Source organism: Tenrec ecaudatus, chromosome 17, assembly GCF_050624435.1.
Source record: "Tenrec ecaudatus isolate mTenEca1 chromosome 17, mTenEca1.hap1, whole genome shotgun sequence".
Classification (NCBI taxonomy): domain Eukaryota; kingdom Metazoa; phylum Chordata; class Mammalia; order Afrosoricida; family Tenrecidae; genus Tenrec; species Tenrec ecaudatus.
Genome location: NC_134546.1, coordinates 560,483 through 581,239, shown reverse-complemented (window position 1 = coordinate 581,239; position 20,757 = coordinate 560,483). Strand labels below are relative to the sequence as shown.

The window sequence follows — 20,757 nt, the reverse complement described above, 5'->3', positions numbered from 1 at the left end:
TCGCCAACACTTGTTGTTCTCTGATTTTCTGATTTGGGCTAGCCTCAGGGGTGTTAGGTGGTATCTCATGGTTGCTTTAATTTGCATTTCTCGTGTGGCTAATGACCGGGAGCACGTTCTCATATGCTTGTTGGCCAGATGGGTCTCCTCCCAGTGAAAGTTCTTCTCAGTTCTTTTGCTCACTTCCTTAGGGGTTAACTGTTTTCTTCTTTTTGCTGGCCATGAGGGTGTTGTAGGTTTTAGTAATGAGCCCTTTGTCCTATGTGTCATTACTAAAAATCCCCTCCCAGTCTGTGGGTTGTCTTGTCATTCATCTTGGTGAAGTCTTTCGAGGCACACAGGTGTTTTATTCTTATTAAATACCATTTGTCGATTTCCAGTTCTCCTGTGTATGTACCTTTCCCTATTGCAATGAGCCTATGAATTCCCTGTGCCAATGATCTTAGGTTTGCCCTGATTATTCCCTCCTTGATGGTCCTGATGGTTTGGGGTTTTACTTCTAGGTCTGTCCTCCACCTTCAGTTTATTCTTGTGCATGGGGTGAGGTAAATGTCTTGTTCCATTTTTCTACGTGTGGTTATCCATTGTTCCCAGCACCACTTGTTTAAAAGGGTATCCGCTTCCCACTTGATGGTTTCGGGAACCTTGTCGAAGATCAGTTGTCTATATGCTGATGGTTTTATTCCTGGACTTTCTATTCTTTCCACTGGTCTGAGTAGCTGTCATTGTGCCAGTAGCACACAGGTTTGACCACTGTAGCTGTGTAATAGGTGTTAAAATCAGATAAGGCGAGTCCTTCAACTATTTCCTTCTTTTTGAGGAGTTCTCTGCTAATTCTGGGCTTCTTCCCTCTCCATATGAAATTGGTGATCAGTTTTTCCAGTTTTTTGAAGAAGGTTGTTGGTATTTGAATCAGAACAGCATTGCACTTGTAGAGTGCTTTGGGTAAGATTGACATCTTTACTATGTTGAGCCTTCCAATTCACGAGCGTGGGATGTTCTTCTATTTGTGGTGGTCGCTTTTGGTTTCCTGTAGTAGGGTCTTGTAGTTTTCCTTATATAGGTCTTTAGGGCTTTTTATTAAATATATTCCTAGGTATTTCAGTTTGTTCTTGGATACTGTGAAGGGTACTGCCTTCTTGACCTCCTCTTTCATGGTCCTGTCCAATATGTGTAACAGACTTACTAACATCAGTTTGTAGATCTTGTATCCTGCCATTCTTCCATATTCCTCTATCACTCTAAGTACTCCCAGAGTGGAGCTTTTGGGGTTTTCAATGTACAGGATCATGTCATCTGCAAAAAACGATAGATTCACCTCCTCCTCTCCCATTTGGATCCCTTTGATTCCTTCCGCTGTCTTGTGTTGTTAGCGAGAACCTCCAGTACGATATTGAATAGAAGTGGGGACAAGGGGCATCCTTGTCTTTTACCCTTTTTCAGTAGGATTGTTTTTGTCTTTTCTCCATTAACTATAATTTGGTTATTGGCTTTTTGTAAAATAGATAGTTTGTATCAGCTAGAGGAATTTCCCTTCCTTTCCTATCTTCGTGAATGTCTTAATTAGGAATGGGTGTTGGATGCTGTCAAAGGCTTTTTCTGTATCTATGGATAATATCATATGGTTTTTGTCCTTTTTCTTGTCGATGTGGTGTATAATATTGATGGATTTTCGGATGTTAAACCATCTCTGCATCCCTGGGATGAATCCTACCTGGTCGTGGTGGATGATATGTTTTATATACTTTTGTATTCTATTAGACAATATTTTGTTAAGCATTTTGTATCTATGTTCATTAGAGATCTGGGTCTATAATTCTCTATACTTATGGGCTTTTTGCCCTGTGTGGATATCAAAGTTATGCTGGCTTCATACAATGAGTTTCAGAGTTTGCCATCCTTTTCTATGCTATGGAATACTTTGTGGAGGATCGGGGTCAACTCTTCCCTGAATGCTTGGTAGAATTTTGCTGTGAAGCCATCTGGTCTGGGGCTCTTTTTGTTGGTAGCTTCTTGATGACCCTCTCTGTTTCTTCTATAATTATGGGCTTGTTGAGGTTCTTGACCTCTGTCTGAGATAATATAGGGAGGGACTGTTTTTCCAAGCATCTATCCATGTCTTCCACGTTCCTAAATTCATTAGAATACAGAATTTCATAGTACTTAGTGATTATTCTTTTAATCTCATTGGGTTTGTTGTAATTACCCCCATTTCTTCCTTCATCCTGGCTATAGATGTTTGCTCCTTCCTATCCTCGGTCAGATTCGCCAGTGGTCTGTCAATTCTGTTGATCCTTTCATAGAATCAGCTTCTAGCAGCATTTATCCTTGCATCGTTCTCTTGTCTCAACTCATTTAACTCTGCCCTGATTTTTATTATTTCTTTTCTTTTGCTATAGGAGGGGCTGTTCTGTTGACTCTATTCTAGTTGTTGGAGGTTTTTTTTGACAATTTATCTGTCATAAGCCTGTCTTTTTTTCATATATGCATTTAATGAGGTAAAGCTACCTCTGATGTATTCTCATTCACATTCGTTTCTAGAAACGTCCTAATAGCTTCTCTAATCTGGGCCTGTATCCATTCATGTCACAGGAGTTCGTTGTTCATCCTCCAATTGGCTGCCCTTGCTTTTCTGGACGTCCTCTTATTAATCTCCAGCTTTATGGCATGGTGATCTGAGAAAGATATCTGAATAATATCTATGTGTTTGAATTTACTCAGGCTTGGCTTGTGTCCCAGCATGAAGTCTATTCTTGAAAATGATCCATGTGTGTTTGAGAAGAATGTGACTTTTTCTGCATTTGGATGGAAAGCTCTATAAATACCTATCAGGCCCCAGTGGCCTAATTGCATTATTTAGCTCTATCGCTTCTGTGCTGAGCTTCTTTCCCAGTGATGTCTTTCTCTGATACCAGAATGTTAAAGTCACCTACTATGATTGATGAATCCATGATTTCTTTTTTCATCTTTTTAATAGTTTAATGAAATTCTCCGCTCCATTATTGGGCACGTAAATATTCAATATACTAACTGGTTCTTGGTTTACTGCGTTTTTGAGCATTATATAGTGTCCCTCCTTGTCTCTTTTTATGGTTTGAACGTTGAGGTGCATTTTGTCAGAGATTAAGACAGCGACCCCTTCTTTTTTTTAAGTTGCCATTTGTCTGGTATACTTTCCACCAGCCTTTTATTCTTAGTCTATTTTTGTCTGTGCGCATAAGCTGTGTCTCTTGCAGGCAACAGATTGATGGATTATGTTTTCTGAGCCATCCCTCCAGCATTTTTCTTTTAATGTATGAATTGAGTCCTTTGGATTCAGAGTTATTGTCACAATCTGTGGATTCATTATTGTCATAAACTGCTCTGTGTTTTGGGTGAATCTCTATCTCCCTTCATATCAGCTCCAACGGGGAGTTTCTATCTTGTCTTCATTTCCCTCTGAGGACCTGTTATCTTGGTCATTGTTACTGGCATCTTGGCTTCTGCATGGAGATGGGCTATATGGCGATCTCCTGCTTGTTCTTGGTGGAGGCTGATCCTCTGGCCATAGTGAGTCAGCCAGTATCTTCTGCAAAGCATATTCTTTGAGCCTTTCCTTGTCCCAGAAGACCCTTATCTCCCCATGTATCTTAATGGATAACTTGGCTGGGTAAAGGATTCTGGGGGAGGCATTTTTTTCTTTCAGCTTTTGGAAGATGTTGCTCCACTCTCTCCTTCTCTTCATGGTGTCTGCTGATAGGTCTCAGCATATTCTTTATATGTGGTTGTCTTCCTTTCTCTTCCTGCTCTTAAAAGTTTCTTTTTCCTTGAAGTTGGATATTTTTACTATTATATGTCTTGGTGAGTTCTTCCTGGGGTCTAGTCTAGTTGGTTTCCTTTATGCTTCCTGTATGAGTGCCTGGTTCTCACTTATTGAGGTGGGAAAGTTTTCTTCCAGAAATCCCTTCGCTATCTTGGCTATCAACTTGTGTGGTGTGTTCTGCTCTGGTAGACCAATTATTCGAATATTATTCCTCTTCATAGGATCTGCCATTGATCTCAGGTTATCTTCTGCTTCTTTAACTTTCCTATCTGACTGTCTTTCCTGCTTGCATAGGTCTGTTTGAGTGTCTTCAAGATCGCTGATATGGTTCTCTGCCTCCTCAAGCATAATCATAAATTCTGTAACCTTGTGTGTGGCTTCTGCTACCTCATCCTTTAGCACCTGTATTTCACTTTGCTGAGTGGACTTCCTCTGCTCTATTGTGGACTTCATCTCCTCTATCATTGCATCCTTATTCTATGTTGCTTCCCTCAGCTCCTATATTGTTCTGAGCAGACTTCTGAATAGTTCCTTCTGTGACAGATTGTTGTGTGATTCTTCTACGAGTCATTAACTTTGTTACTGTGTTTTGTCTCTCTAGTTTTTTTGTTGGGAGTGATGTGGTCTGTTGATTTTTCCTCGATCTATTCATAGACCTCATGTTTCTGGGAGACCAGTGGGCCCTTAAGACCTTCTCGGTGTTACTATTAAGGATGCTTTTAAGGGGCTGTCTGTGACCTACTATAGAGGTGGGTCAGACTGCCATGTAGGCAGGGTTCTTCAGTGGTTCAGTGGCCAACAGTGGTGAGACGTTTCAGTGATTGGAGTGGGGGCTTGAGCCTAAATGTATGCCCACAGGTGCTTTTTTTGCCCATGCAGTCACTGGGTGGGCTTAAATCACTGCCCCCCTTTTTTTTATTTAGGGGCTCATACAACTCTTGTCACAGTCCATACATACAATAATTGAGTAAAGCACATTTGTACATTGATTGCCCTCATCATTCTCAAAGCATTTGCTCTCCACTTAAGCCCCTGGCATAAGCTCATTTTCCCCTGCCTTCCCACTCCCCCCTCCCTCATGAACCCTTGATAATTTATAAATTATTGTTTTGTCATATCTTGCCCTGTCCGACGGCTCCCTTCACCCACTTTTCTGTTACCCGTCCCCAAGGAGGAGGCCACATGCAGATCCTTGCAATCAGTTCCCCTTTCCCACCTACCCTCCTTCTATGCTCCCAGTATGGCCACTCATACCACTGGTCCTGAAGGGAACATCCGCCCTGGATTCCCTGTGTTTGCAGTTCCTATCTGTACCAGTGTACATCCTCTGGTCTAGCCAGAGTTGCACGGTAGAAGTGGGATCATGACAGTGTGTGTTTGTGGAAGAGGGACTGGGGGAAGAAGCATTTAGGAACAAGAAGAAAGTTGTATTTTTCATCGTTGCTACATCACACCCTGACTGGCTCATCTCCTCCCTGAGACCCTTTTTAAGGGGATGTCAAGTGGCCTACAAATGGGCTTTTGGTCTCCACTCCACACTCCCCCCTCTCATTCGTTATGGTAAGGTTTTTGTTCTGGTGATGCCAGATACCTGATCCCTTCAACACCTCGTGATCTCATAGGCTGGTATGCCTCTTCATTGTAGGCTTTGTTGCTTCTGAGCTAGAGGGCCCTTGTTTAACTTCAAGCCTTTAAGACCTGAGATGCTATATCTTTTGATAGCCAGGCACCATCAGCTTTCCTCACCACATATGCTTATATACCTGCTTTGTCTTCAGCAGTTGTGTCCGGAAGTTGAGCATCACAGAATGCCAATTTAATAGAAGAAAATATTCTTTCATTGAGGAAGTACTTAAGTGGAGGCCCAATGTCCTTCTGCTACCTTAATACTAAACCTATAAATATATGCATGTAGATCTATTTCCCCACCCTAATATATAAATATATTTACATATGCACATGTCTTTATCTTGACCTCTTTAAATACCCTTTGCCTCCCAGCTCCTTCCTCTATTTCCTTTGACTTTCCTTCTGTCCCACCATCATGCTCAGTCCCCACCAGGGTCTCCAGGCTGCTATGACCTGGTCTGTCAGGAAACACCTGGCAGCCTTTTATTGTTTAATTAAGAAGAGAGAGAGAGAAAAGAAAAAGCTAACAAAAAAGAAGAGAAATAAGAAATAATAATAATAATCATGAAAAAGGAAATAAAAAAGAAAGAAAAGAAAAAAAATTGTTTTCTCCCCTTTCCCTCCAATTTTTAAAGATGCCTAAGAGAAGGTGGAGGTGGGAGAACCTCGTTGCCATGGGAAGTGGTGCTTATCTAGGCCTCCGGAACCAGGCTATGTATAGGGAATGAATGCTCTTCAGATCAAGTATGCACTCCCCAGGTCCCTGCAGGCCTGTAGTGTTAAGGCAGTAGGCAGAAGCTACGCTGTCAGGAGACGCACCGCAGCGAGCCTCCTGCACTGGCTAGAAAGGGCTAGGGCAGCAAGGGGTGCTGCGGGAAATACCAGGCTGAGGCACCACCAGCCCCCGGTGCCAGCAGGAACGGGCTGGGGCCGGAAGGTGTTTGGGGCCGCTGGCGCTGGAGACGCCCCAGGGTACCGAAGTGGCTTGGGCATACTCGAGTAGACAGAAACGTCTCCAGCAGGAAACACAAAGCTGGGTCGTTAGCTTCCTTAGCACGTAGGAATGCTTATCATTCGGGCTGCAGGCACTGTGAATGGCACAGGGCTCCGCAGTGGTGTGGGCTGGGCTGGGAAGAGACAGAGGCAGTTCCGGCGGGAAACACAAAGCAGTGGCACCAGCCCTCCACCCTGGCAGGAACGGGCTGCCGCCGCTGGGAACCCCAGCGGGCACCGCAGTGGCGTGGGCCAGTCTGAAGCAGCTCCGGTGGAAACGCAGGGCCATGGTTAGAAGTGGGATGGGTTTAGGTAGCTGGCACGTGCCAGTGGGATGTGCCCATTGCTGGCAGCTGAGAGCGTGCTGTAACGTGGCCTCCCAGGCAGGGAGTGAGAGCGAAGTTGGCGGGAGCAGGCAGGTGGGCAGGCAGGTTGGGGTGCCAGTGAAGGGGTCCCAGGCAGCAATGGGGGTGGGTCATCCACAGTTGCAGGTCAGCCAGCCAGCTACTGGTAGATTGCAGGTCACTTACCAGGGCCCTGGGTGAATGGAAGGAGGGACCTGAGCCCAGGACAGATCGCTACCACATGGGAAGAGGGGAACTGCGGGAAGGGAAACTTCTCTCCTAGTGGAGTCCCACGAGTGGGCAGCTGCTGTAGGGGGTCTTGCCACAGCTGCGCGTGTCTCAGCAGTGCAGCCAAGCAACTCCTGTGGTGGATCCAGATCCAGCCTGAGGGTGGGGTGGGTCAATCGCTGATGGCAGCAGTGGTGGCAGTGTGCACTGGGGTCACTCAGCCTGATGAGCAGAGATATCCTAAAAATCGGATTCCAGATCACCAGGGGCCTAGCTCAGGGCAGATGCATGGGGTGGGGGTGGGGTATTGTTCCAGGGAGATCTTTCACTCATCAGAACCCTTCCACTCGGCTACCTGGACACTAAACCTTCCTTGTCTGAAAGAGCCCTCAGTATGTGAGGTTCACCGGGTTGCCATCTTGACCTGACCCTCCCATATATTCCTCTTTAGACTCACACAGCCATAATGTCAAATGCAGGAAGATCACAGGCCAATGGGCAGAAAGTCTTGTGGATCCAGTGATGATAGAAGCATCTTAGCACTGGCAGGGGTCTCCACATGGCTCCTCCAGCTCCAAGGGCTCTGGCTGCATCTGGCTGCATTGTCGTCAGTAATGTCTCACAGGGAGTATAACTGTGTCCTGCCTCCAGTGAGCTATTTATCTCCTTAGCGCCTCCAAATGAGGCCATCAAGCAGCAACAGATTGACAGGCTACACTCCACCCCTTCACTATTAAGTCTCAAAATGACATCAGATTACGTAACTACTACAGTTTCCTTTGTTACTTTGAGTTGAGGGCATGCTTTAAGTTTATAGTAGGTATATAGATAAGAACTTATGGTTCTGGGAAAGGGAATCTATCAGACTTATAGCTTATGCTTGATGCACATCTTACACATTTATAATGAGATGTGCATACCTGTGAGGTGACAAACCCTCACTGCCAGTCAAGAGGATCCCTGGTGAGAATGGTTTTGAGATACAGAGAGGAATCCAGGTCAGTAAGTGAGCTCCTTCACTCATCCTGTAACACCTGGGTCAGGGCATCAAATATTCGATGAATTAAATTACAGCAATGAAGTGCAGGACTGTTTCTTAAAGTGAGGTATTGGAAAGGTGCTGATAACGAATTTCAGTTTATATATAATTATATAATTATTTTTAATATATATAATTTTAAGAGAGGTGAATAAGGATATTAGCATTTACTGTAGGTCTGGCCAAACGAATCTTCTGATGCTAGTTACTTTATCTAATTTCATTCCAACTACTACAATGGGTGGACATTATTATCTATGTTAAGCCTCTCAGGTTGTTTGAAGTGGTTACAAAATTTGCACAAGACCATGAAGCCAGGATGCAAATCTAGTTCTCACTGCCTGAGCTCAAGGGCACTCTCCTGACACCACATAAACATGGTACCTACTTATGCCTGGCTGTCTGCTCTCAAGTGACCTCCCTCATTTCATCATCCTGTCTATTTCCCTCTAAGGCTTGTCACAGGAGCACTGCTGGTACAGTGAGTTATGCATTGGCAGCTAACCACAACAAGGTCAACAGTTCAAAGCACTAGCACATCCACAGGGGAAGACAGGCTTTCTACTCTTTTTAAAAATCGCAGTCTCAGAAACCCCCCAGGGGATTCTACGCTTTCTGGTAGAGTTGCTATGAATCATAATAGACTGACTGGCAGTTAGTTTAGTTGGTTTTGTTTTGTTTGGGGAGGATTTGTCATATTTCATAACTGTCTTATTTATTTGCTTACTTTGTGTTTCCTTGGAGAAATGTTAGCTCGAAAAACAAACAAACAAACAAACTCACTGCCACTGAGTCAATGCTGACTCAAAGTGATCCTATAAGTCCTACCTTCACACATTATCTGCTTAATCTACAAAAAAAATCCAAAAAACAAACCAAACTCTCTGTCATCTAGTCAATGCCAGCTCATAGCAACCCTACAGGACAGGGTCAAACTGCCCCTATGAGTTCCTGAGACTGTAATTAACTCTTTACAAGAGTAGAAAGCCCTGTCTTTTTTCTACTTGATTTACAGATTGAATAAATAGTGAAAAGATACAATTCTGAAACATACCTTTCCTGATTTTAAACTATACGGTACCTTCTGGGTCTATGTACAAGTTCCTCGTGATTGCATTGAAGCTTTCTGGAATTTCTCTTCTTCCAATGTTATATATCATTTGCTTTGATCCACATCGTCAAACGCCTTGCCACAGTCGATAAAACACAGCTAAACATCCTTCTGGTGGTCTCTGCTTTCAACCAAGATCCATCTGGCACCAGCAATGAGAGCCCTTGCTGCAAATCTCTTTAGAATTGGATTTCTGTCAGTTTCCTGTTCATACTCTCCTATAACCGTTCTTGACTTATCTTCAGCAAAATTTGACTTGCATTTATTATCTGATCATTCCGACTACACTCTACACAAGTTAAATCAGATGGATTAGAACAATTCTCTTGTCACTATTGAATAAACAACTCAAGGTATATATATGCACTACCCACAATGGAGCAATCATTCTTAAAGGTGCTTGATTACTGGGAGTTCTCAATAGCATAATAATATTTTGATATTTTAAACAATAAAAGCCAGTGTAAATATTGTATATATACTCTAACAATAGGGAATGATTAAAGAAACACTAGTAAGTCCACATAATAAAATTTTACATGGCAAATAAAAAGCATGTTTTTTTAATAAGTGTTTTTACGTAATAAATGTTTTCAAGTCATCTTTGTTCAATCACTATCCTGAATCAAATGGCGTGATTGAAAAGGCTAGTTACAAAGGTGTGAGAAGAGATATAGGAAAAGGAATGGTGAACCCACTGACACTAGCAACCTTGGGAAGCCATTTCCAGTGACTGAAAAAACAGGGAGACAGCAATTACCTGAACAAAACACATTCAAACCTATAGTTGGGGGAGGTCTGTAGGCAGGAGCTTTGGCCCCCCAGAAAGGAACAATATCTCTTCCAACTCATAGACTGGCAAGGAAGGTTGTGGAAAATAAATGCTCCAGTTTTTCTCTCTTCCAACCATCTAATCTATCACTGCTTCCCAATGGTAGAATATCTTCCCATGTAGAGAAATAAAACAGGATCCTTGCCTCACACCATACACAAAATCAAATTCAAAATGGATTAAGGACCTACATTTACAAACTAAAACCATCGAATCATTAGAATAAAAAATAGTAGTGAGGCTGTCAGACCTAGCTTTCAACAACAGATTATCTAATAAACTACAAACAGCCCAAAAGACAATATAAATACAAGAACCTCGTAAAAATTTAAAATTTTTGTTCATCCAAACACTTGGCTTAGTATTAAGGAAGCAGATGGGCATTGGGCCGCTACTCAAGTACTCTCTCAACACAAGAACACTTTGATCTAAGAATCTGGCATTCTGAGATGCTCACCTTCCTGACATGGTTGCTGAAAACAAATGTGCGCATAAACAAATGTGGTGAAGAAAGTTGACGGTGCTCAGCTATCAAAAGATATAGCATCTGGGATTTTAAAGGCGTGAAGATAAACAAATGGCCATCTAGCTGAGAAGCAACAAAGCCCACGTGGAAGAAGCACAACAGCCTGTGTGATCATGAGATGTCAACGGGATCTGGTATCAGGCATCAGAAACACAGAGCAAAACATCATGTCAATGTGAAAGGTGGGGGGAGGATGCAGAGTGGAGGCCCTAAGCCCATCTGTAGGCAACTGAACATTCCCTTACAGAAGGGTTGCAGGGGGGAAGCGACAGGCGGCAGCCAGGAAGAAGCTGCTGAAGCGTACAGCAGTGTGAGCGCCTGGAGCGGCAGGCATGCTGCGCCCCAAAGCTTTGACCCATGTGCTAAGCCAAGCCAACACTGGAGGCGTCCAGAGCACCCTGCTGTTGAATAATGAGGGATCCCTGCTGGCCTATTCGGGTTATGGAGACACAGATGCCCGGGTCACCGCGGCCATAGCCAGTAACATCTGGGCCGCCTACGACCGCAATGGGAACCAAGCATTTAACGAAGACAATCTCAAATTCATCCTCATGGACTGCATGGAGGGCCGTGTGGCCATCACCCAAGTGGCCAACCTTCTGCTTTGTATGTATGCCAAGGAGACAGTGGGCTTCGGAATGCTCAAGGCCAAGGCTCAGGCCTTGGTGCAGTACCTGGAGGAGCCCCTCACCCAAGTCGCAGCTTCATAATGGTATAGGCGGGCACTGGGGGCAGGGCCCCTTGGGAAGACTGTTCTGGGCTGTGGTGGGAGGTTGAGGCTTGGTTTTCAAGAATAAATGTAAAACTCCTAAAAAAAAACAAAAACAAAAAAAACCAGAAGGGTTGCAGGGAGGAGAGGAGCCAGTGAGGGTGCACTATAGCACTGATGAAACATACAGCTTTCCTCTGGTTCTTTAATGCTTCCTCTCCCTCACTATCATGACCTCAATTCTACCTTACAAATCTGGCTAGACCTGAGCATGTCCACTGGGACAGATAAGAGCTGGAAACACAGGGAATCCAGGACAGATAAACTCCCAGGCCCAATATTGAGAGTAGCCAAGGGGCAGGTTGGGGGAGAATGAGGGAACTGATCACAATGACCTACCTATAGTTCCCTCCCAGAGGGATGGACAACAGATAAGGGGTAAAGGGAGACATTGGAGAGTGCCAGACATGAAAAAATAATAATAATTTATAAATTATCAAGAGTTCATGAGGGAAGGTGGGGGTGAAATGAGGAGCTGATACCAAAGGCTCACATCACTGGATACATTTCAAAGTTTTTAATGGGGTTTTTCACATCCTTTTGGTGGGGGGAGAGGGGGAGGAACTTTTCTGGAAATTCCAGTGCGGCCAGCTTCTCTCAGGAGTGTTTGCCAATCCAATGATGTAAACCACATTCCCTGCACAGGAACATGTTTCTCCTTTCCCTTGTCTCCATTTCAATCTCGTACCAGTGTAGTGAAAGACACCTGCATTTTAAGAAAAGTTGCCCATTTTTGTTTGTTTGCTTAATATTAAAGGAGTGTTGACATACTGTGGATGTAGTAGACTAGATATAAAACTTGAAAGATGTGGATGTTGAAGAAAAACTATGTATATTGTCTTTTAGTGCTTTGTGGAGATTGTAGTATAAGCAAATGAATCAAACAATGATGTAAATCACCAATTAAAAAAAAACAAAAACGAGAAGGATAACTTCCAGGCAGTATCTTTCTAGTGTAGCCTGTGATTTAGGGTAATACTACTGATTTTTCCAACTAGAATGCAAAACTTGTGAGAAATTGTTTCTTCTTCAATTCTGCCTGCCCAAACTCAATGTAACTGTGACACAGCAGCCTTTCCAAGGTCTACTGGCAGGTTTGATCTCAGGACACACAAGTGACACCGATATGATATTGTAACTGGTAATGGACTCAATTACATTGTGGACACTTCTATGGTCAAGCCTTAAGGGGAAGTTAGCTTTTTAAAAACAACAACACAAGTCGTGTCTTCCTACTTATCTCCAAATACATGGCCCAAAAGAAGGTTTTTCCTTGACATGGTCGAATTATTTCATTGTATGGCATGTGGAAGAAGTGCTAATAAAACTGTTTTTAAAAAGAACAGTGTTTGCACTTCAGCTTGGTTTTTTTGCTCAGTAATATAGTCCAGCAAGAATGTATCCAAGTGACTCTTGAGCTATGTAAGCATTTTTGTTGTTTATTTCAAAAAACATGTATATCATTTGTCATTTATACCATACATCTGTGGTTACATAATTATTTGTTGACTTGAAGGTATCAGAATGAAGGGGTGCAGTATAGCTCCGATGAAGCACACGCTTCCTCTGGTTCCTGAGGCGTCCTCACTCCCCACTGTCATGACCCAGCCCTGCCTTTCACTGCGGGCTAGACCAGAGCAGGTGCACTGTACAGATCAGAGCTCATGACACAACATGGAACCCAGGTCAGATAAACCCCTCAGGAACAGAAATGGGAGTAGTGATACCATGAGGGTAGGGAGAGGTGGGAAGGAAGGCATAACCGATCACAATGATCAATGCATAACACCTTTCCCACAAAGGGGATGAGCAACAGAAACATGGGTGAAGGGAGAGAGTGGCTGGTGTAAGATATAAAAACAATAATAATTTATAATTGATCAAGAGATCACAAGGGTGGGAGGAGGTGAGGAAGGGAAAAAAGATGAGCTAATACCAAGGATTCAAATAGAAAGCAAATGTTTAGAAAATGACGATGGCAACATATGTACAAATATGCTTCATACAATTGATGTATGGAATGTTATAAGAGCTGTAAGAGCCCCAATAAAATGATTTTTAAAATAATAGTAAAATAATAAACTTACTTCCTCTGTTCAAACCTTTAAAAAGAAAAATGTGAAGGGGTGGGCTGTGATAGTAAGTAGGGGAGTAAGTAGGGGTTTTTTTTTGTGCCAAGATGTCTCCCAAAGAAACATGCGGGCGGCGGTTAGCCTGTCAATCAGGCCACAGCTTGATGAGAGGGCAGGCCACACACACTCTGCTTCCCCTTCCTGTTGACAAGCCAGGTGGAGCCCCATGGAGACTTGAGAGAGTCATGAAGCAGAGACCTGCGCCAACCCTGTGATGCTTCCACCGCCACTGGATCCACAAGACTTTGCACCCACTGACCTGTGATCCTCCTGTATTTTGCATCACAGCATGTGCTACATGAGTCTGAAGAGGGATTTATGGACTAGTATCAGACTTACAGGCTAATATCAGACTTATGGACTTGATCTGGACTGGGCTGAAATGTTTTCTCAATATACAATTACTCTTTGATATAAAGCTCTTTCTTATACATATATGTGTGTCTCTTATTTTGTTTCTCTAGTCAACCCTAACACAACATCCATACTGCATTATCCATTGTATGAGTAGACCAACTCAATATACCTATTGTGTTCTAAAACAAAAACTAAAAATAGAACTATCATATGACCCATCAATTCTACTCCGAGGTCTATATCCAAAAGACTTAAAGGGGAGGCTCAAAGAGACTTGTACACCAATGTTCATCACAGCACTATTCATAACCTTAAAAGATGAAAACCGACGAAATCCCCATCAACAAATAAATGTGTAAACACGGTGCAGTCCACACATACAACTGAAACTACTCAGCCAATAGAAGAAATAAAGTTTTGATACATGCTGCAGTATATACATTATGGATGGAGCTCAAAAACACTGTGCTGAGGGAAATGACCCAATCACAAAAGAACAAATATTATCTGACTTCATTTATATGAAAAGACAAGAGAAAGCAAATGTATACAGACCAAAGTTTACTAGCGTTTGCAAGTTGGGATGTGAACAGCAGGTAAGCAATTTGAAACCACCAAGTACCAAGTGGAAGAAAGCAAGGTTTTCTACTCCTATAAAGAATTATAGTTTCAGAAACCCACAGGGGACAGATTCTACTCGGTCCTATAGGTTATTACTTGGAACTGACTTGATAACAGTGAGTTTGGGGTTTGGGTTTAGGGGAACGAGGGAGGGGAAGAAAGGGTCGTAATGGAGAAGGAAAATTCACATTGATTCTGGGTGCACAACCGATTGTTGTAGAGCACTGTCAGATGGTTGTAAGCTGATAAAAAGCTGAACTGGCAAAAGCTATGCGATAAATATACCTACATAATGGCATAAGCAAATAAAAGCTGCTGAACAAACAAATAAATACCTCATGGGGTTTGTCTGGCTGCTTGGTTTGGAAGTTGAGAGTGATGGTTCATGGGACACCCCAGTTAATGGCCTAGTATCATGTTTAGTGCTTCTGTCCTACCCCCTAGTTCTTCACAGAATGCCTGGAATCTTAAAAGACTTTAAAGGGTCATCCATGGCACACACTGGGCCACGAATCGCCTGGAACAACAGAAGAAAGAGTCAACACGTAGCTGATTGCCTCTAAGATTACAAGGGTGAAAACAGTACAGAATTTCAAATTCTCATGGACTCAAAGGCTTTCTGGAATCATAATGATAGATGAAACCTGACGCTATTGCTCTAGAATATTTAAACCAAAAAATAGCCCCTGAAGTCTTCTTAAAGCCAAACAATAGCTTCATAAAGGCAGAGTATTACATATGCTCTTTTAAGACCTATTCATAAAGGATCAGATTGACAGCAATAACTGGAGAGAGTCTATAGGAACCTTGTGGGACAGTACATTTGTGTTAATGAGGACGGCACAACTGAGCAAAGGGGAGTGAGAAGGCAGTCAATGTCACTACATTGTACGTGTAGAAATTGTTGAATTGGTGTATGTTTTGCTGTGCATATCCTCAACCACAAAACAAGTAAAATTTAAAGAAATAAGAGAACAGTTAATATTATATGGCCAACTGGAAGTCTCTAACACAGTATAAATTAGTTTGATCATCAGTGAATTTACAGTTTAAAAAAGGAAAAGTCATTTACCATTAGGTAACCTGCACACTTCTAGACTTAGAATAAATCATTCTCTCCCCTTGTAAAACAAAGATATGTCAGAGGAGATCAGGTCCCCTTGAGTACACATCCTATAGAATGATATCGAAACTGGGCTCAGAGTACAGAGGACAGTTACAATGCCTGCTAAATCTACAGTACAATCAGGGTGCTAATGTGATATTAAATAGGTTCCTGTTAGCTTAACTTCCAATGCTGGGGCAGCCCTGTAACATGCTCTAAAACATCACAGTCCAGTAAGATCAGTCAGCACTCTATTAAAAGGGCACTTTCACAAGCAGTTCTACAAGTCCCTCTGCCATCCAGATCATTACGTGGCATGGTGCTAGTTAGTATGCTTTTATCAATTCACAATTATTGGTGAGTTGGAGATTGTTAATTGTAGGTCAATGAGTTAATCAGCATAATAAATGTTGAATACAGGTAATCATTGGTAAAATGAAAAGTATTCAGGCAATGTGAGTTGGCTCACATGATTTAGAGACAATCCCCATCTTTGCATGAAAAAGGTGTAAGAATCCAGTAGTGCTTGTTATGTGTTCCACTGTATCCACTGTGTCAGTTTAAGGTTGACAGTGGGGATTGAGACCCGATTTGATCCTCTACCCATTTGTAGGTCTCAGAATCAGTGCCAACAGATGGCTGTGTCTGTCTTTGTTGAGCTCTGCATACAAGGTAAGGTCAGAACATTTAAAAGAACAGAATCCTGGAGTGCCAGTGAGTTCCCAGATGGTTTGAATGAACTCTTTTGGTCCCTTGCTGATGAACGCTAGAGTAACAATATTTCTAAGTGTGCCTGAAGTCCCATGAAACCTGCAAGATTATGGAGAGTAGCTACTCGTTCCACTTGGAACCTTTTACTGCCCCAAAAGAGCCTACATCAGACAGGTCAAATCCAGAGGACATCAAAAGATTCTTATTCTTTTGAACAGTCTAGTTATCCAAGATGGATTTTCAGGGATATTTTCCTATTCTATTTTGGGGTATAAATATGTTCATTTCTTTATATGAAAATCTCTCCTTTTCACTCCACTTTATTAATCCAAACATTACAACCAGCTTTTAGTAAGAGCTGGCCAATGCATGCTGTTTATCAGGGCTCAGAGAACAAGGCCCAGGACAACTACAGCATATGTGGTCACATATACAAACCTGCTACCAGGGCAATCAGCCTGAGTCTGTGCGTGGATACGCTCATCTGTCCCAGATGGAGTGGGAGGTCATGTGGGAGTACACCCTTGTGCCTATCTCGGTATAGAGGTGGATATTTCCACATATTGGGGTTGCTGCCTCTATAGGAGGGACCATCGTGGAAATGTCTTCAAAAAAGAAAAACCCCAGAATCAGTGCCATTGAGTTGACAAACCCAAACAGCTTGCAGGAATGCGTTACTAGGCTTGAGGGTCAAGACCATAGTCTTGTGCAGCTAGGTTAATTGGCATATGAGAACTCATAAAGAATGTTCTACATCCTGCTTCGGCGAGTAGCATCTGGGGTCTTAGAAGCTTAGAAATGGCCATGTTTAGATGCAGGTATTGGTCTCCCAAAGACAGTGAAGGGACCCAAAGACTCCAAGCAAAAAGACTACTGGACCACACAAACTGCAGCCCTAAGTCACCCTTCTAACCTAGAACTGAAGCCACTCCCAGAGGTCACCCCAACAGCCAAACACCTGTGAGGAATGTGCTCCTTAGAATATGCAGCTAAAGGGAAGTATTTTCCCAGAAGCAAAGCTGAAAAGGCAGAAAAGGGTAGGGAACTTGGAAACGGGTGCCAGGGCAGAAATGGGAAGAGTGATAACACAATTGGTGTGTAAATTTTTAAATGGGAAACTAATTTTCTATGTAAACTTTCACCTAAAATATAATGTTTAATTTTTAATGACATATTCCATTGGACAAAGCTACTACAAAAGACCACTTCAAAGTGCTAGGAAGCAAACATGTCACTTTGAGAACTGAAGCGCATCGGACCAAGCCATGGTGTTTTCAATGCATGTGGAAGCTGGACAAGCAGTAAGGAAGCGTGGAGAATGGGTGAGGTCGGTACACTGAGGTCGGTACAGAATAGGAGTGTCCCTGCTGCAAGTACAGCCAGATGCTCCTTAGAAGCAAGGAGGTGAAACTTCATCTCAGGTCCTATAAACATGTTATCATTAGGAGGGACCAGCCCCTGGAGAAGGACATTGTGCTTGGTAGATGGTCAGCAAGAAAGACGGCACTCAGTGAGATGGATTGACAGAGGGGCTGCAATGATGGGCTCAGATATAACCACAATTGTGAGGTTGGTTCGGGACCAGGTGGTATTTCACTCTGCTGTACATGGACTCACGATGGGCTGGAACTAACTTGAAGGCACCGAACAAACGCGATGGTTCAAAGTTGAAGAAAAAAGGTAAAGAAACGAGACCCAGAAGCCAAATCTGGCTTGCTGCCTCTTTTGTATCCAGCCCACAAGCAAAGAGTATGTTTTACATATTTAAATGGTCAAGGGGGAAATCAAATGAAGAATAGTATCTCATGAAAAGAGAAAATATCCGACCCCATAAATGAAGGAGAAGAAATGAGCATGAAGATTTTTACTGGAACACAGCTGCACTGGTGGGTCTACAAATTGTTTGCCTGCGTGCATTCTACAATGGCAGAATTGAGTAGTTGAGACAGAGATTGTACGACTAACAAAGCTTAAAAGACTTGCTATTTGTTCCTTTACAGAAAGGTTTGCTCTCCTGCTCTACCATTGAACAAGACGTGTGAAGGGTCCAACGCTGTCTCTTGGATTCTGGAGCCAGTGACTAAAGCAGAGGCTGTGGTAGAAATACAAGTGATGCGGAGCACCTGGGCTGCCTAGATAGAGCAGCCAGCAAACGCTTCTCCAAGGAAGTGAAATCCAAGCTGAGACCTGGATGACAAGACAGAGACAGCCACCTGAAGATGCATAAGAAGAATGCTCCAGGAAAAGGCCTGAAAGGGAAACAAGCCTGGATTGTTTTGGGGAAAAGGGAATCCAGTGCTTGGAAAATAAAGGAGAATGGATGTAGTCCCCATGTCACCTCAGGTATCAGGGACAATAAGAAGCTCTCTGGAACTTTGTAACAGCAGCTCAAGGGTCATTAGTAATTACTCAGCCGATGCAAAAGATTCAGCCTCAGAAGGGGAGGCAGGTGGAGAGATGGTGTCATTTCCCTCTGTTCACACCACCAGAAAGGTAGCAACTAACCTGCCAAACTCCCTCTCCCTTCCACTTTTCATTTCACAATGGTCTGAGGAAAGAAGAAACTCAGGAACTAGTCCAGATAACAGGAAAACTTGCTCCATGCTCAAGGCCCAGAGGCTACAAACCATAGGCAAGCAAGGGTGCTGGGCAGTGGTGGCAGTCTGGTCCCGTCCCCTTCACCACTCCTGTCCCCTCTCCACTCCACTGCTCCCTGATAGGACCCAGGGGTGGAAGCTACTGAAGCCTCCACATGATTCACCATTGTGAAACATCAGTCCGACTGGTGGGTGAATTGGGGTCATGAAGAAAAGTTACCTCAAGTCCAGTTGTTATAAATGTGTTCATGTGATCATACTAAACAACTTCAGTATCAAAAGCTGTGTTTAAAGTACCTGCTTTTATATTATCCTTTTGAAAAAGTACATAGGTTTATTTATATGCAAATATATCTCTACATAATATATTAAAACTCATTTATATATTAATTTATTATATATATGTATACATATGTCTATGGTTGGAGGGGATATAACTTTTGAAAAACAAAATTCCAGTTAGTACAGGCAAAAAACACAGCACCATTTAAAAGAAAACCAAGTCTCTCAAAAGAGGAGAAAGAAATGTAATTAGAAATGTATTAAGCACCACAAAGCTGTTTTTAACTTGTTTCCTAAGAAACCAAAAATAGAACTAACAAGTACAACTTCCAAAGAAGCTTAGATCTACTTACTCTATTATTAAATTTTCCAGTTCAAAATTTTTAGAATCACGAATTTAAGGAGTGAAATAAGTTCTCACATGAAATAAAATTAAATTCCTCCAGTTAATTTTGTTTGTGATGCTTAGACTGGGAACTGACTTTCATGAACTAAGAAAATGCCAGGGTTGCCCTCAAGCAGGTTAATCCTGTTTTCAGCAACAAACAGCACATCCTAATTCTCGCATAAACACAAATGACACCAAGATAGTCTGCGACGCTTGGGGAAATAATAGTTTGGGCAGCTAACTTTAGTTTAATAAACATGCTGTAAGCTTAATCATCAGTATTAAAAGGAGAGCAAATCAATCACAGTTAGGTGATTTTGGATAACATTCCCGTACCTCACTCTTCACTACTTCTCTAGGGAGAGTTCTGCTTGGTCCTGTATAGTGACTGGGAGACAACTAGATAGCAACAGGGTTGTGTGTTTGTATTTTTTAATACAAAAACTGGCTGTTAATGGTTTTAATAAAAAATGAGGGAAGAACAAGGGGCAATAATGTAAGACAGTTACAATGTCATCTAATCTAAGTGTACATCAATAGATATCTAAAACTTAATAAGTTTTTCTAAATCATTTTATTGGGGGCTCATACAATTCTTATCACAATATATCCATCCATCCATCGTGTAAGCACATTTGTACATTTGTTCCCTTCATCATTCTCAAAACATTTGCTTTCTACTTGAGCCCCTTAATATCAGCTCACTTTTCCCACCTTCCTGGCTTCCCCCTCCCTCATGAACCCTTTATAATTCATAAATTATTATTATTTTGTCATATCTTACACTATCTGATGTCTCCCTTCACCCATTTTTCTGTTGTTCTATGTAGATCTGTGTAACCGGTTCCCCCTTTCTACCGGACCTCCCCTCTACCCTCCAGGTATCGCCACTCTCACCCTGATTTTTTATTGTGACTCAAGGCTTAAATTTCTTCCTCAGTTCTTTGAGCTTGATACATGTGAGCATGTCCTTCCTTCTTGGTTTTCTAACTCCAGGCCTTTGCACGTTTCATTATAATACTTTCCTCTTTCTTCCTGCGCTGCCCTTGTACTTCATCATTTCTTCCATTTGCTTCGGCTACTCTAACACCCACTTTGATCCTTGATCTTTCCTGTCTTTTTCAGGACCTTTTTGCTTTCTTCATGTCTGATGATCTTGATGTTATCCCACAGCTCGTCCGTCAGGTCTTCTGTGTGTGCAATGAGTCAATTCTACTTTTGAGATGTTCTAGAAATTCAGGTACAATGCCCCCAAGGTCATATTTTGGCTCTCACGAACTTGTTTTAAAAT

General features: G+C 42.5%; 1 protein-coding gene and 1 pseudogene across 2 annotated transcripts in view; one reads left to right on the top strand and one right to left on the bottom strand.

Moving 5' to 3' along the window:
- The window catches only part of ACYP2 (acylphosphatase 2), a 154,646-nt gene that overhangs the window by 100,674 nt on the left and 33,215 nt on the right, over positions 1-20,757 (bottom strand). Inside the window, exon 4 of one of the 2 annotated variants that reach the window (XM_075535308.1) lies at positions 11,788-11,979. The exons of the other annotated variant lie outside the window; for it this stretch is intronic. Coding sequence (XP_075391423.1) covers positions 11,871-11,979 — 109 coding nt within the window. The 3' untranslated portion in view covers positions 11,788-11,870. Of the gene's footprint in view, positions 1-11,787; positions 11,980-20,757 lie in introns of those variants that run through there. 2 annotated transcript variants of the gene reach the window in all.
- LOC142430636 (ragulator complex protein LAMTOR2 pseudogene) lies at positions 10,780-11,338 on the top strand (annotated as a pseudogene).